Below are 16,892 nucleotides of genomic sequence, written 5' to 3'. Positions count from 1 at the left end.
TTGTGAGGCACGTTAACTTTTTATCAAAACCTTCCTATGGTTTGTCCTATTGAATAAGCCATCTGGGGGCTCAGATACGTGGAAGGTGAAAGCTAGGGGCATCTTCCATTCTTAGCAGGGGGCAGCTGGGAATGAGTGAGAGTGGATTCTTGAGGTGTGTGTGTGTGTGTGTGTGTGTGTGTGTGTGTGTGTGTGCGCACGTGAATGTGGTTATACATGTATAGGTGCGTGTGGCGACCACAGGAAAAAGTTGACTGTCTTTGGTGTTGTTCCTCTGGTACCATCCACTTTTTTTTGTTGTAATTTAGACAAGATCTATCCAGAATTCACCAATTAGACTAGGCTGGCTGGCTAGGGAGTCCAGGGATCCACCTGTCTCTGCCTCCCCAGCACAAGCACGTGCTGCTATCACACTCAGCTTTCTTGATGTGGGTTCTGGTACTCAGCTGGGTCCTTGTGTTTGTAAGGCAAGTGCTTCCCTGATGGCTGTCTCTCCAGCCATCAGGTTGTTTTGTAGCTTTTTTCTGTTATTTTAATAGACTATTCCCTCTCCCCTCTGAATTCCCCTTCCCACCTCCCTCTTCTTCCTCTGGTTATTGAGTCAAGGTCTTACTGGGTAGCCTATGCTGGTCTTCAACTCATAAGCCTCTTGCCTCTGCTTCTCAAAGCTGGGATTATAGGCATGCACCACTATAGCTACCTTTAAATTTTTTCATCATACAATTTAGATATGCCTTCTCTGGCCTTCATGGGCACTCACACACCACACACACACACAAATCACACACAGATCACCCACACACACATCACACATACACTTATACATTCACAGACACACATCACACTACACACACACACATACACACACACACACATCAGACAGACACATACACATCGCACACACACATACATTACACATTTACACACATCACACACATCACACACACACACACTCACACTCACAGACTCTGGATGTTAGAATGGAGGCATTAACAAGACCAGGGAAGTCCTTTAGTCCCACCTTATTCAGCAGACGCGAAGGTAAAGCATTGAGATCTGCGCAGGTGTCCAGAGCCTGCAGCTGCGGGAGCAGGGCCTAGGCTCCGGCATCCAGCTTCTTGCTCTTCTGTTGTGTTTCATCTTACTGTAGTGTGAGTGTACCTGCAGACTGATGGTCAGGTTCAGCATTTCTTCCTCTGTGTGCCCTCTGTGCAGCCTCGGTCCCTTCCCCAAAGGTCCTCGAGGCATTGTCTCTGGGGAAACCAGTATCAGAACACATCACTGCCGTTCAGTGGGATGTTCAGCGTAGAAATATGCGGAAAGCACTACTTGGTTGAATGGGATAAAAAGACTCGAAGTTAGAGTATTAAGGAAGCTTCCCAGAGGAGGCAACATTGACTGGGTCTCAGAGGATTAATAAAAGCTGTAGGTAGAGGTAGAAAGGCCATTTCCAGAAGCAGGAAAGCCACGGAACGATGCAGAGCCCAGTGGAGAGGTGTAGAAAGCTGTGACAGAGGATGTGTTTGCTCTCTGGACATCACACCAAGGAGTTTAGTGTTAGTCTGTTAGGAGTGAGGAGGGTGGTGTTTTCAAGCAGACCTGCATGCTGCTGTTTAGTGACTCGCTTCAGTGGTGGTCAGGTTAGACGGAGACGGGGCCCATGAGGCCTTTCCAGGAAGGTCAGAGTTCAGGGACCTGGTGAGGGTGTCCAGGAGTAGAGGAGCAGTCTGCTGAGACAGTCAGGGAAGCAGGCCTGAGAGGACGCTGACGGGCATGTGTTTGAGGCAGTTGGGCATGTCGCCTGGGAGAGAATGTGGGAGTGGCCAGCACTGAAGGGAAGAGCACAGTCCCTGAGAAGCCAGGTGCCACCTGCTATTATTGGATGTCATCATCAGAGAGGGTTTGTCTGTGTCTAAACTGAATAAGTTAGAGCTCCTGAGGGACCCCAGTGTTTGGGTACAGGATCCACCTGCCTCTACATCTTCTGGGAGGGGGCTGGGTGCTGGCACCTACTCCCCAGCTCTGACACATTTGACTCTAGGTGGATTTGTTGGTATGTTTCTGTTCCTGTAACCAAATACCTGGCAAAAAGCAATTGTAGGAGGGACAATTTATTTTGGCCCATGGTTTGAGAGCATGGTATCTGTCATGGAATTGGATCGGGGTGGGGTATGGCCTGACCTGTTACTCCTTACATCTCTGTGTACCAGGGTTCGGTGGATGCCAGCACTCAGCTGATTATCTACATAATCCCTCTTTATTCATTCTGGAATGTGGTGCCACTCACATTCCGTGTGTTCTCTCTTCACTTAAGCTTTTTGGAAACACCCCACACATGCCCGGAGGTGTATCTCCTGGGTGGGTCTAAATCCAGTGTAAATGAGGGTGAGCCGTTGCAGTGTGGCATGGCCATTGTGAAGCAGCCTGGCCAGCCCTGGGCCCTCCTCAGCAGTCCACTGCGTTCTTCCAGCATGGGCTTAGCCTGACTCTGTGATGGAGCCCAGGAGTTCTCTCAACTTTCACCTCAAAAGTGGTCACACTTCTGATGTTTGTACACACTGCCATTTCATAGATCACCCCAAACATTTCTCTCAGCCTCTAGAAAGTCTTGATAGTGATGGAAAATCTTTCCAAATGAAGTTTCCTTCTTCCTTGCTGGCCTTCAGTTTTGATGGTTTTGTTTTACTTGTGTGTATGGTGTTTTGTCTGAGTGTATGTCTGTGCACTGCTTGAGTGTCTAATGCCCCTGGAGGCCCAAAGAGGGTGTCAGATTCTCAGGAACTGGAGTTAGATAGTCGTGAACCACCAGGTGGGTGCTGGGAATTGAACCCCGGTCCTCCATAAGAAAGCCAGTGCTCTTGCAGAGCCATCTCTAGCAGCAAATAACCTGGACTCTCTTTATTTCTTGGCAATAAACAATAATGTGAGGTGGGTCATAATGTGAGGTGAGGAGCAAATCACTTCCTGGAGTCACCCTGGTGACTTGGGGAGAGTACCATTCATCCTGAGGTCAGAGACAGAAACGTCCAAAGGAGTAGAGTGCCCTGCTAAGCTTGGCATTGGAATTTCCATGCCACATCAAAGAATCTGAGAAGACGTAATAGACTGGCCATTGAGACTGGCCCCAGGGCTATAAGGCCACTCTGTGAACACAGCCACGGTGAGCCAGCCTGGCTCCAGCAGTACAGCCTTTGGCCAGCTACGTAAACAAACCTGTCTCCACACAGCCTGCTCCAGACATGTTTCACAGAGCCTGAACTCTAGGGGTTGAGCCTGAGACTCAGTGGTGTACAGCATTATGCATGACCCAAGAGATAAGCAATGCTCCTAGAAATCTCATGGGGCAATTCCCTTCTCTGATGCTTAAGGGGGTTGTACGTTTGTAATGACAACGACTTAGGAAGCTGCAGGCTGTTGGGTACATGCTATATACAAGGCAGCATAGACTTCTGGACCAGGATGGTCCCTCAGCCATCTTCCTGCCTGATGCTGCAAGAGGCCCTGCTTAGGATCTAGTGGATACCTAGAAACGTGGCTCCACCGATTACTTTTTGAGACTTTCTCTTTCTTGCCTGCAGGCAGGTCTGAAGAGTGTGTGACAGAACTTCAGATGAGAGTCTGAGCCCCAGTCACTTATAGAGCTCTTTGCCTGCTCTGGCACACTGAAGGGGGAGCTCTTGGTGGTGATGTCATCCCCTTTAAGTCCTGTGCAAACTGCTAAGAGCAGTCAGTGGCCCAAACACAGTCATCCTGCAGCATCGTGGTCCCCTCTGTGAATGAGCTCAAGTGACCATGAGGAGGACAATGCTAAGAACAGGAGTTCCAGGGCTGGGGGCTGCTCCAAGGATGTGGCTCTGTTTTTCCTTGGCTCCAGTTTCCTTTTCCTGACCTGGAAATGAAAGTGGATCACAGTGAGGACAAGATGAGACCAGGCTGGCCTTGTGAGGGTGGTGGCTCCCTCCACCCCCAAAGTAAACATTTGCTTATTAATTGTAACTCACTCGTGGTGGCTTATGTAGTGTGCACTGTTAATGGACATGAAGGCATGGCTGGGTGTTTCTACCAGAGCAGTTTGGAGTCTGTTAGTCAAGATGTAGCCTTGTTTTCCTAAGAAGTCTGTCTATGCTTTAAAAATAAAGGAAGGAAGGAAGGAAGGAAGGAAGGAAGGAAGGAAGGAAGGAAGGAAGGAAGGAAGGAAGGAAGGAAGACGAGAAAGAAGAGAAATAAAAGGAAAAGAAAACTAGAGCTGCAAAAAATTACATATTAATCTTGTATTTCCCAATAAACCACTAATATTGTAAAACATGAGATTTATAAACTAGATGCAATTGGTCTTGAATATTTCTTGTTCCTATGATTTAAATACTTCAATCAGGATCATGTATAAAATAAGACTAAAACCTGTTTTCTCTAATATCTATTTCAATTTTCCATTGCAAATGTATGGCACTTAGTCACCTTAGTGGAGCACTCAGTGGGCCATGGAGCGCCATGGCAGGAAGGCAGAGTTTTCCCCAGGGCTTACTGTATGCAGACACTTGGTGTGGCTTCTCTTCCTTCACCTTTGATGAGGGGGTGGGAAGATCGGGCAGAGTTGCAGCAGTGTCTGCGGCTTGCTCCCATTTGAGTGGGGTCTGTCGTGGGATGTGGTCAGCACTGGCTTTAGACTAATGACTGTTTAAGGAAGAACCACCTTAGGAAGAGGCGAGCAGCTGTTGGTGAAGGGACTCTGGAAGCCTTTCTTCTCTGCCCGCTGAGCCTCCGCATGTCTTTGCCCTTCATCATGGCTTAGTCATGTCTGTTCAACTGAGGGGCTTTGATTTCTAGCTTCCCAGAGACAAAGGAAAGGCCGCCGCCTGTTTGTTGGTCTTCTGCTCATCTGTGAAGTACTGACTTGACTTTTGGTAGGTAGATACCTGTAAAGCAGGGGATGGTGGGGTTTGGCCCCAGCCTTCTATCCCACGCTGCTGAAAGCTCGGAGAAGCCAGGAGCTGTGACTTTCCTTGCACAGGGCTGGCTTCTTGCTTCTTGTCAGAAACATGGCATCGCTGTCACCTTCCTCCTCATTCAGTTTAGTGAGAGGGCAGTGGATGTCCTGTGCTGTAGCTGGGGAAAGCTGCAAGTCTGACCAGATTGTGCTGCTACTATAGTTTCTATCAAGATGCATTGCACATTTCTTTCCTAGAAATGTGATGTACAGGGTCATGGTGCTAGCTAGTTTTATGTCAACTTAACACAAACTAAAGTCATCTGAGAGGAAGGAATTAAGAAAATGCCTCCATATGGTCAGGCTGTAGGCAGGCCTGTTGGACATTTTCTTAATTAGTGATGGATGTAGGAGGGCCCAGCCTATTGTGATTGGGTGGATGGTCCTGTGTTCTACAAGAAAGCAGGCTGGGCAAGTCACAAGGAGCAAGTCAGTAAGCAGCATCCCTCCATGACCTCTGCATCAGCTCCTGCCTCCAGGTTCCTGCCCTGTGTGAGTTCCTGCCCTCACTGCTTTTGATAAAGAACTGTTATATAGAATTGTGAGTGAAATAAGCCCTCTCCTCCCCAAGTTGCTTTTGGTCATGGTGTTTCATCAGAGCAATGGTAGCTCTAACTAAGACACCCTCTGGGAACATGGCAAATGGCATTCCATGGAGGAGAGGAAATCAAGCGGGAGGCATGCTCAGGAGTGTGTGACAAATGGACAATCACAACTGTGTGACCAGAGGACAAGTTAGCAGGAGCATGTACCTCTGCATGTGGACATGGAGGGTCTGACTATGGGCCAGTGCCGTGTTTGCCAACTGATGGATTATAAGAAGGTTGGAGGCCCCTTTTGTTGTAAGTCAGAAGTAGCTGGAAAAGGAGTATGGGGAGAATTTGGGGAGTGTGTTTCTGAAATGGTGAATTAGGATTTGTAGTTTATACAGTCATGAAAATGAGCCAATGCCTGGCACCCATGGGTTAACCAGGCCCCTTGGCTGCTCAGTGAAAACTATACATTTCCCTCAGTGAAAATGAGGCCATGTAGCTTCACTTAAGTAGACTGTATAGGTCAGACTTGCTGTCAAGAGTATCAGCCAGCCTTGGTGGTGCACACCTGTAATTCTAGCACTTAGGAGGTGGAGACAGGAAGGTCAGTAATTCAGCCAAGGTCGTTATTGGCTACATGACAAGTTTGAGGCTAGTCAGGGTTACATTAGACCCTGTCCTTTTTTTTTTTTTTTTTTTTTTTTAAAAAAAAAAAGGAATTCAGTAATTTAGTAATTAGTAATGTAGGCTGAATTCTGGCTGGATACACGTGGGAATTTAAAGAAGCCAGGGTCAAGTTCAGGTCACCTTCCCAGGAAACCTGACACAACCCCAGCTGTAATGCATAACAACTTCCTCACACAGAAGGGCTGTCTTTCCACCCACATAGCAGGGATTCTGAGTTCCGTGGACTGAGAGCCTTGGGACCTATGGTTGTCCACAGGACCAGAGGCTGCCGTGGGGACCTCTGCTCCTTTACTTTGCAAAGCTCAGCATCCTCTCTTACTTGATCGTATCTTTGAGAGTCTTTTTGTGTTGTCCAGCTTGACCTTGAGCTCCCAGGCGTCAGCAGGTTGAGTGGCTGGGATTAGGGGTGTCTCTTGTGCCCGACGTCCTCAACTATGCCATGTTATAGACAGCTGAGTTGCTTCCTTACATAAACATGTTTATTGTAGAAGTTACATGTATGTCTTTCCTGCTAGTTTATCCCCCAAAGAAAGAAAATATTGATCTTCTCCATTTTCCTGTTCAAACACAACCTGTGTTAAATACTCTATTCATTACATTGCTTTAAGGAACAGAAAGTTTTGAGAAAATACTGTGAACTGCTCTTTAAAAGTGTGATTTTTTTCTTTTTTTGTGGCTTTTTATTATTTTATCTCATTGTTTCTTTTTCTTAATTACTAAAGTAACAATGCTGATTATTTTATTCATATTTACTAATTTTTACATAATATACATGTATTGCTTAGGTAATAATTGTATTAGTTATTTTCTCCTCATCCTGACCAGAGAACTGAGAAGAAAGAAATTGAGGAAAGGAGGGGTTTATTTTTAGCTCCTGGCTTACTGCGGACTACAGTTGTTCCTCATGGTGGGGAAGGTGTGGCTTCCAGACTGTGTGGGTGGTCACAGTGTGTCTGCAGTCAGGAAGCAGAGAGAGATGAACACAGATGCCTCACTGGCTTCTTCCTTTTATCCCTTTTATCAGTCTGGGCCCCTAGTCTGTGCAAGGTGCTGCCCACATTCAGGTTGGGTCTCTCCTTGGTTAAACTACTCTGAGAACATCCTCATAGTCACATGTAAAGGTGTGTCTCCTAGGTGACTCCAAATCCAGTCAAGTTGATGAAGATGAACCATAATATGATTTTTTAAAAAAACTAGCTACATATATCCAATGAAAAAGAATAGCAAAAAATATAAGAAACAAAGAAAGAGCCATAGTTCCACTAACTGGAGACAATTCCTTTTATTGTCTCTTGGGCTATGTAGTAAGAATCTGTCTCATAACAAAGAAGACACAACAAGAGTCCCAAGAGAACTCTTGAAAAATAAAAATGTTGCATAAATGCTTGTTGTGGTGACTTATTAATAGATACATTCAAAACTTGCTTCAGTTTTATTTCTGTTAAGGTTTATGTTGGAAATTACATATTTGGATGTTTTCACTCTCTCTTTTGTAAACTATTTAACCACATTCTTTATCTGTTTACCCACTAATTTTTATTTCCTGTTGTATTTCACAAAATGTCTGTCAGTCAGACAAACCATTTTTTTGTAAAGACTGACCTGTAGATACACATAGAGTTTAATGCAAGGAATGTAGCATGCATTTCCTGTTCTGTGCATTCATGGTCTGAGGCCACATGGGGACAGCTGGGCATTTACCACTGAATTCTGGACTGGCTTCCAAGGAGAGGCTGTTTGGTATATGTGCAGTTTGGCCCTGTAGCAGTACAGGGCAGGGCCAGTGAAATGACTTGGCAGGGAAAGGCACTAGCTACCAAGCCTGCTGACCTGAACTGGAAGGTCAGAGCTGTCTCTTCTAGTTATTCTCTGACTTTTGCACATGTGCTAGGATGGACATATACATACATGCATTCGCATGCACACATATATACATACACATGCACAGCACATTCATACACCTGTACAACACATACATGCATGTACATACACATGTACATACAGAGGCATGTACACATAATAAAAATGTAATAGAAATACTGTATGGGCATGTATGTAATATAAAACTTTCCAGCATCCCCTTTCATAGTATACTTTTTATTTTAAATCTCTATTAACTTGAACTTACATTAGTTTGTGAAATAACATACTGGAATATCTAAAGCTTTAGTGTACTGATTTCTTCTCATAGTTAAGATGTACTATTTAATTGAACTAATCTATTTTGAGAAACTAGGATTTATAATTCGGATGCTGGTCATCTCTTCAGTTGAAAGCCTTCATACATTCTGCTTTGGACAATTATTTAACACCTTTCTAATTTTTTAAATTGTACGTGCGTGCATGCGTGCGTGTGTGCGTGTGTGCATGTGTGCGTGTGCGTGCGTGCGTGCGTGCGTGCGTGTGTGTGTGTGTGTGTGTGTGTGTGTGTGTTTGCCACAGAGAGTAGAAGATGGCACCAGATCCCCTGGAACTGCAGTTACATGCAGTTGTGAGCCACCCAATGTGGATGCTGGGAACCAAATTCTGGTCCTCTGCAAGAGCAGAATGTGTGCTTAACCACTGAACCACCTCTCCAGCCCCTTTGTAAAATAGAAAAGATACAGATGAAACAGAAGTCTATTTGTTGATTCACTTAAAACATTTAAAAGACATTTTTGTGCTGAGGTGACGATTCAGTAGAATGCCTACTACACAACTTGAAAATCTGCATTTGGATTCCCAGAATGTGGCATGGTGGTGCCTGCCTGCAACAGGCTGGAGGGCAGAGACGGGAGGATTGCCCAGCTGAATCGATGTATTTCAGGTTCAGTGAGAAACCCTGGCTCAAGTATTGAAGACAATAGTGATTCAGGAGAGACCTCTGGCCTACAGACACACATGCCCCCAAATCTTCGTGCACACATCCGCACAAACAAATATGTATGTAGTCCAAACAACAGACTCCTCACACTCTAGCTAATCCATTTTATAAAATATTATCTTCCAGCAAGTAATCAGTCTAAAAACCATCGAGATGTTTTCTTCTTATTTCGTCTTTACGTTCTGATGCCTTTCTTGTGCTCAGCCACCTCTGCATCTGTTTTGGACAAGCAAGAGTGAAATCTGAGACTGGTGACATGTTCTGATGTGTCCTGGCAGCGCCCTGGAGTGGCTCTGGGGTTTTTTTGCCTCCATTCTGTGGTGCTGCCAGAGGGGCCCTGGTGTGGTGGGAGTGTGTGGTTTGGGAAGTGTTTTTAACTTTGGACAAAACTGTGGTTCTCTGTAAATCCTGAGAGCCTTAATTTGCATACTTATGAAACAGAATAATGCTGCACCTGGTGTGGGAACAGTGGATGCCCAGGTTAGTGAGGCGCAGATTAAATCAGTGCTATTCACGACACAGCTGTTTGCTGGGATAATGTAAAGACTTGTTTAATGTGCTTCTGAAGGCTGTTCTATGATGAGAGGAACATGTTACTAACAACCTGTTTCTCCAGACAGAGTAACACAGGAGAAGAGCAGAGTTACTGTTATTGTGTGGGTGTCTTCATGATTCCATAGTCTAAGTGATTGTGATTGGAAGGGGTTATCCCCTTCATCACACAGTGTGGAAAGTTTGTCTCTTCTTTGAAAAGCAATCAAGCGAATAGGAACCAACCTGGTTTCAGAGCCGAGGGTTAAATCAACAAACAGAAATGACTGCATGTCAAGTCACTATGAGTTGTAAACATCTTTTGTTGGGAAAGTTGCATGCTAATAATTAGGTAGAAGGAAGGCATGCACATGGAATATTAAGTACTATTACAGAGTAGAACTAGCATAAGGCTGGCTGTAGCAGGTCATGGGGATTAGGACAACAGTGGAAGTCCAGAGGGGAATTAGGTACACATCCTGGAAGCCAGCCAAGAAGAACGGCTCAGGCCATTCCCGACAGAGCCAGCCCTGTGCCTCTGTGTCTCTCAGGACACTGCTTTCCAGATCACGCTGTCCCTGCTTTTCTTACCTGACTGCGGCCTTGGGGAAGGGAAGGCTTTTAATTCTAATTCTTACTCAGATGTATTAAGAAAAACTAGTTCACTAGATGGAAACAGTTCACACCTTTGGTATTTCAAGGCTCTTTTGGTCATCTTAGAAAGGAGCCAGACCTGCTGACCTCCTGAACCTGTATGCTTAGGGGAACAGGCCAGCCGGGCCTACTTTTATTCTTATGAGTGCTCAGTAAGGTGGTGAAGTGTCTACCTGTAAGACAGGGTGGCCCCTCCATGGATGTGGTGTGGGTGCTCTCTACAAACACAACATAAACCATGTTCGACTCTCTCTCACCTCTGTTTTATCAAATCTAAATAGACAGAGAGTGATATTCTGTGTGTGTGTGTGTACACATACAGGGGTGTGTGAGGGCACACATGCCATGCTGTGGATGTGTGAGGGACAGAAGATAACCTGTAGGAGTTGCTTCTCTTCTACCATGTGGGACCTGGGAACGAACTCAGGTCGTCAACCTTGGTGGCAGCCACCTGTCCCCACTGAGCCATCTCATCAGCCTGATACCTGTTTTATAAAGGTCAAAATGAGACGATACCTGTAGCGCAGGCTAACCATGGCGGATGGATATAGGAAGTGCTCAGGAGCTGTTAGCCATAGTTCAGCTTTGAGAGCTGCCCACGAGTGCTCCAGGCCCAACTCTGTATAAGGATACAGTGATGGAGCACAGCTGGTACTCTCCAGGGGCGTGCATCAGGTGGGAAAGTGGCTCACAAGTTGTCAATTACAGCCTAGAAACATATTCACTGTATTTGTCAATAAATGTCAAGAGCATGTCCTCTTTCCCGCTTTGGTCTCTATAACTAGGAAGTGTTTATTGTGGAGGTGGCCCACCCATCATGTTGTCTCTGCTGAGGGCAGGCTGTTATCATTCCTCGGCACTGGAATGATAACCCATGTGCCTGCCTGTTCTCCACGGTGTTCCTTATACTACACCCAGGCAGCAGGGACGGGAGAACCAGACACCAAGACTTAGTGTGCTGTTTGTTCCTGTACCTGTGAGGGTCGCTGTGAGGAGCTGCTGACTTAGCTTGAGAGAAAACACAGTGGTTCTCATGAGACAGGTTAACAGGATAATGAAGGCAGAATTTGGGGGGATAGAGACAGGAGGTGGAGATTCGTGATGACAAATTGAAACCCAACACCAGGAATTCAACCATTAAAGGATGCTGTTGGGTGGTTTTTTTTTTTGTTTTGTTTTGTTTTTTGTTTTGGTCATCAGGCTAGATTTGAAGTCTGGATATTTAGACCTCAGAACAGACAAATCAGAACAACGATCTTTGCTTGTACCTTCCCATTCAATTAATTAGTACCACTACCCATTTCTCACTAAGCCCCAAATCTAGAAGTAGTATTTTATCTTCTCCCTTTATCTCCTCATCCTTCATATACACACAACTTCTCCCCTGGGCCACACCCAGACCTCTTCTCCTGGGCTCCGCCCTGTGCACACCACTCCTAGCAAGGCATCCCCCACTGGCCCCTTCCAGAGGTGTGGCTGTGGCTTGCACAGGCCCTGCCACCCCTGCCTAGTGTGGCTGTCTGCCTCCAGTGCTTTGTATGGGTTTGCTTTCTTCTGCTGAGTGATGCTGGCTTGTGTTAGTCCCAGCCGTGGGCTTGTGTGCTGGCCGATTCTATCCGAAATACACCTTTCCCCCACTTCACCTTCCATCTAAGCCACTGCTCCCTCTTGGCTGCCTTACGGACTTCAGCCCAAACTCCTGCCTGTCAGAGACTCTTTCCCTGACCTCTCGCATAGAAATGGCTTCTCCAGAATTCTGTTCTTTGGAGGGTAGGACTCCACTCTCAGCTTTGTCTAATTCTAGTGTGGCTTGCCTGTCTCCCCAGAGAGCAGAGACTGGCTTGTCCACAGTCGTTCCAGTAGCCAGTGCTGGTGAGAAAATACAATAAATGCCTCTGAGCTGAACCTGCTGCTTAGCTGGGTGTGGGAAAGTGCATGGGCGGCCCTGCCCAGGGAAGCCCCCGTCACTGCCTGTGCTGGTGACCTTCCTTCCTCTCCCATACTTCCTCTGGAGTCTGATGCCAGCTCCTCTCTTTCCTCACAGCCGGCCATGCCAGCTCCCCTTTCCATCCACGGTGCAGCAGCATAGTCCCATGTCCTCTCAGACGTCCTCCATCAGTGGGCCCCTGCACTCTGTCTCCCTGCCTCTTCCGCTCCCCATGAGCCTGGCAGCTCCACAGCCTCCACCCGCCTCCCCCAGCCAGCAGCTTGGACCAGATGCCTTTGCGATTGTGGAGCGAGCCCAGCAAATGGTGGAGATCCTCACAGAGGAGAATCGCGTGCTTCACCAGGAGCTTCAGGGCTGCTATGACAACGCCGACAAGCTTCACAAGGTACATGACATGCTGAGGTAATTGGATGGGATGCGGGAAGGAGAGAGGTAAATAATGGGCTGTCATTGGTGGGACACCATGGGATGCTTGAGTTTCTTTTCTGAGCACAAAGATGTTCATAGAGATCTTATGAGTCTGGCAGCCTGTCTTGGTACTTCCTGCTTTGAATGAAGTTTACAGGAAGGAGTATCCTTGGCAGCCATACTATGAACACAATTCAGGACATACCAGCCACTCCTGATAGGTCTGGAAGAAGCAGAAAGGCATTGTGGGTGAAGGAAAGAGCCAACTCCTACATACGGAGGCCGAAGGGAGAATCATGGTCCCAAAGGAACCTTGCTCTCTCAGCTCCACCCCCCTTAGATGACATGTCTGCTCCATGGAGGGACTGAAAACATGGCTCTGACCTTCTGGTGACGAGGGTGATGCCACAAGGGCTTTTCTACCCCAGAGCTTAAGGCTCTGCCTTCAGCAGTCACCTGAGTTCCACGTGTGCGTGTCTCTTTCGGTCCTTTTGTTTTTTTTTTAAATTCCATTCACCTAAACAACTTTTGTCAGTTGGCTTACAAACTAGTGGGTTCCACCCCAACGTTTTCACACACCTTGACACTTGCTTACAGTCCCTCACCCCACTGCAAAGTCTTGTGCCTCCTATGAGCCCCTTTCTCCCCCAAACAGCCACTTCACATGTCATGCTCTATACACATCAATTTAAAAATACAGAACTAGAGTCAGTTATGAGAAAAAGCCATATTGTTGTGTGGTTCTGAGTATGGCTTATTTCACTTACACCATTTCCATGCAAATGACATAATTTCATTTTTCTTTATAGCTGAATAAAGCTGCACTATCTTAAATCACATTTTCTTCACCCATTTGTCTGTTGGATGGGCATCTAGATTGTCCCATGTCCTGGCTGTCATCTGGTCTGCACTACATAACACTGTGCTAGAAGTTGCGAGTTTCCTCTTGGAAATGCAACCATACCAGGCTCCCATTGTGACAGTGCCAGCTACTTGCTGGATCTGTCTTCACAGTAGGTTAAAGGCTCCATGGATTCATGGTAAGATATGAACAAATGAGCTCACACCTACAGTTCAATCCCATCCCTCACAGTCCTTCATATGAAGAGGTTTTCTATAGCACATCTGTTTACAGTGAGGGTCCCACAGACAACAGTCCAGCCCAGCCTGGCGGGAGACAGGAACAGGGTCTCTGGAAAGAACAATATGCTTAGAGTTTAGAAGTCTGAGTTTTAGTCAGAATTCTTGAGTTTTCCCTCATTTTAATATCTTCCTTATGTGAAGCTGGAACTTCATTAATCATTATAAATGATAATACAAAAATAAGATATTTAGCGGCTGGAGAGATGGCTCAGTGGTGCTTGCTGCTCTCCCTGAGGACCTGAGTTCTCAGTATCTGTATTGGGTGGTTCACATCTTCTTGGAACTTCAGCTCCAGGGGACCCAACACCCCCTTCTGGACTCCTTGGATACACACATACACAGACACAGACACACACACAGACACACAGAGACACACACACACACACACACACACACAAATAATAAGCAAATAAATCTTATAAAAGGGACATTTCAGTTATACTTAGATGCATCCCTGACTCCCATCAGTACTGTGAAACTTTACTGGGTGATGTTAGACAGAATGGCCAGATTTGAGACTGTCTCTACAGGGTCACGGAAGCGCTTACAGGACAGGAGGAGGAGCGAGTAGATGTGAAACTTGAGACCCAGAAAGGCGTCCATGAAGATGCAGCCTCATACTCAGGGTGCTGTACAGCCAACGTTACAGGGGCCCTGTCACAAATGCCACTTTGATGCTAGGTCTTTCTTACAGTTTGAAAAAGAGCTGCAGAGGATTTCGGAAGCCTATGAGAGCCTGGTCAAGTCCACCACCAAGCGTGAGTCTCTGGACAAGGCCATGAGACACAAGCTAGAAGATGAAATCCGAAGACTTCATGACTTCAACAGAGATCTCCGAGGTGCGGCCTGGTCTCTTACACTGTCAGTGTCAGGGTCTTCCATGGCCATTCTCCACCTTATTTTTAATTTTGGTGTGTGTGTGTGTGTGTGTGTGTGTGTGTGTGTGTGTGTGTGTGTGTCTGTGTGTGTGTGTCTGTGTGTGTGTCTGTGTCTGTGTGTGGCTCTCTGTGTGGCTCTGTATGTGAGTGTGTGTGTATGTGTGTCCCTTTCTCTGTGTGTGTGTTTCTTTCTCTGTGTGTCTGTGTATGTGTGTGTCTGTGAGTATGTGTGTTTGTTTGTGTGTGTGTGTGTGTGTGTGTGTGTGTGTGTGTGTGTGTTTACTCCAGAAGAGAACTTTTGAGCATTGAGCATTGGTTTTCTCTACCTTGTTGAGGTACAGTCTCTCTCACTGTTTCTGCCATAGTTCATGCTCCAGGCTAGCTGACTGATGAACTTGTAGGTGATTCTTTTGTCTCTACACTGCATCTGGCTTTGTCGTGGGTCTGGGAATTGAACTCAAGTAGTCTGGCCTTCATGGTTAGCCTATTTACCTGCTGGGCTGTGTGGCCAGCCTCACCCTGCTTTTTTTTTTTTTTTTTTTTGGAACTAGGTCTCTTGCTGAGCCAGGCATTGGCTGATATAACTAGGCTGGCTGACCATCAAGCCCTAGGGGTCCTCCTGTCTCCACTTCCCAGAGCTGGATGACAGATGCAGCTTTCACATGAGTGTTAGGATCAAACTCAAGTCATTATGCTGTGAGAATGAACTTTACTGAGCCCATTCCCAGCCCCACAAGGTTTTTCTTATGATAGCTTGGTGAATACCCAAACACTGCTCAGTCTGTGCCCCTGCCGGATCATCTCTCTCTTCATATGCAGCTCTTGGTATGGACCATATTTCTCTGCAGTGTGATGACTTGGGCTCATTTCTTCTTTGTAGATCGACTGGAGTCAGCCAACAGGCAGCTGTCCAGCAGAGACTATGATGGGCATGAAGACAAAGCTGCAGAGGACCATTACATGTCCCAGAGTGAGTCTGTGTGTCTGAAGGTTTCATTTGTATAACACAGGAGACTGAGGCAAGGGTCACACTGGCTTCTAGTAGGTTTTGTGCTGTTTCCTTTCTGTGATCTGCAGTCCTCAGATGAGAGTCTCCTCAGTCAGTCAGGGGAGAAGCCGGGGCTAACAGGCCTCAGATCAGTAATATTGAGCCTGTCTGTGTATTAGCTAGTCTTCTGTGGTCGTGACAAACACCTGACTAAAAGCATCTTATGGGAGGGAAGGTTTGAGAATACAGCCCATTATGGGGAAGGGCATGGCGGTGGGTGCACGAGGCTTTGTGTTCATAACGGGGTAGATCAGGAAGCACTCTGCTTGCTTTCTCCTTTTTCTCTTCTCATTTAGCCTGGGACCCTGGCCCACATTCCGGGAGGGGCTTCCTTTCTCAGTTCTTGCTCTCTGGAAGTGCCCAAGGCGTTTCTTAATCTAATGAAGCTGACCTCCAGGTCCTCCAGGAAGTATGGTGCTTCCTGGACTCACTGTTTCAAATAAGTCATAACCTTTTCTCCAGGAAAGGACAGGCTACTCGATGGTGATGCTGTTAGTGCCACCGTCCCTCCAGGGTGCTCTGGACAGGCCAGAGGTCTAGGCCGCTGCGTCCTGTACACACTCCATGTGAATCACCGCATTACTCATCCCCGTGCTTAGTGTCCTGGAAGCCTCTGAGTCCATTTCATTTAGAAGTAGGGACAGTGCCTTTGTAAGCCTCCAGATTTATTGGGCACATATTTTATTAATTGTGCCAGAGGCAAATGATAGCATCAAATGGATTTGGAAAAACCTTCAGCCAAGGCTTGAATTTCTGCAAACTCATTGCATGAGCCAGAAATGTAAAACTGCAACTGTCATTTTTTTTTTTAAGCTGTTTAGAAAATTGTATTCTGGTGTATGTCATAATTCTTAGCAACATCATGAGGAAGTGTTCACAGCTTAAAGACAACTCAAAACAACGAAAATTAGCATATTCAAGAAGTAGCCATCGTCTTCCCATAATTGTCTCCTGGTGTCCAGGTTTGTCGAAGCCCTAAATTCTAAAGACTGAGAAATAATTTGCTGAATTTTGTGATTTTTTTTCAGTAATTTGGCTTAACTTCTTGTCCAGATCCCGAAACGACTCATGATTGGATCCAGTTTCAAGCCCAGCCTTTATTTAAATTCCCTCTTTGGCAAGGGCTCCCTGGCCACCTGGCCTCTGCCTCACACTCCTTTGCAGTGTGCGGTAGATGATTGCGGAGTGCTCCAGAGTCAGAATCACTGTGAC

The 16,892-nt window shown here is 46.4% G+C and overlaps 1 protein-coding gene across 2 annotated transcripts in view; it reads left to right on the top strand.

Moving 5' to 3' along the window:
- Amotl1 (angiomotin like 1) overlaps window positions 1-16,892 on the top strand; it is a 91,167-nt gene that overhangs the window by 51,903 nt on the left and 22,372 nt on the right. For both annotated transcript variants that reach the window (XM_036192628.1, XM_036192629.1), the window contains 3 exons: window positions 12,300-12,588; window positions 14,449-14,593; window positions 15,513-15,602. In XM_036192628.1, the coding sequence (XP_036048521.1) occupies window positions 12,300-12,588; window positions 14,449-14,593; window positions 15,513-15,602 (524 nt within the window). The remainder of the gene's footprint in view (window positions 1-12,299; window positions 12,589-14,448; window positions 14,594-15,512; window positions 15,603-16,892) is intronic.

The sequence above is a fragment of the Onychomys torridus genome, chromosome 7 (genome assembly GCF_903995425.1).
Source record: "Onychomys torridus chromosome 7, mOncTor1.1, whole genome shotgun sequence".
Classification (NCBI taxonomy): domain Eukaryota; kingdom Metazoa; phylum Chordata; class Mammalia; order Rodentia; family Cricetidae; genus Onychomys; species Onychomys torridus.
This window is presented reverse-complemented; position numbering and strand designations above follow the sequence as displayed.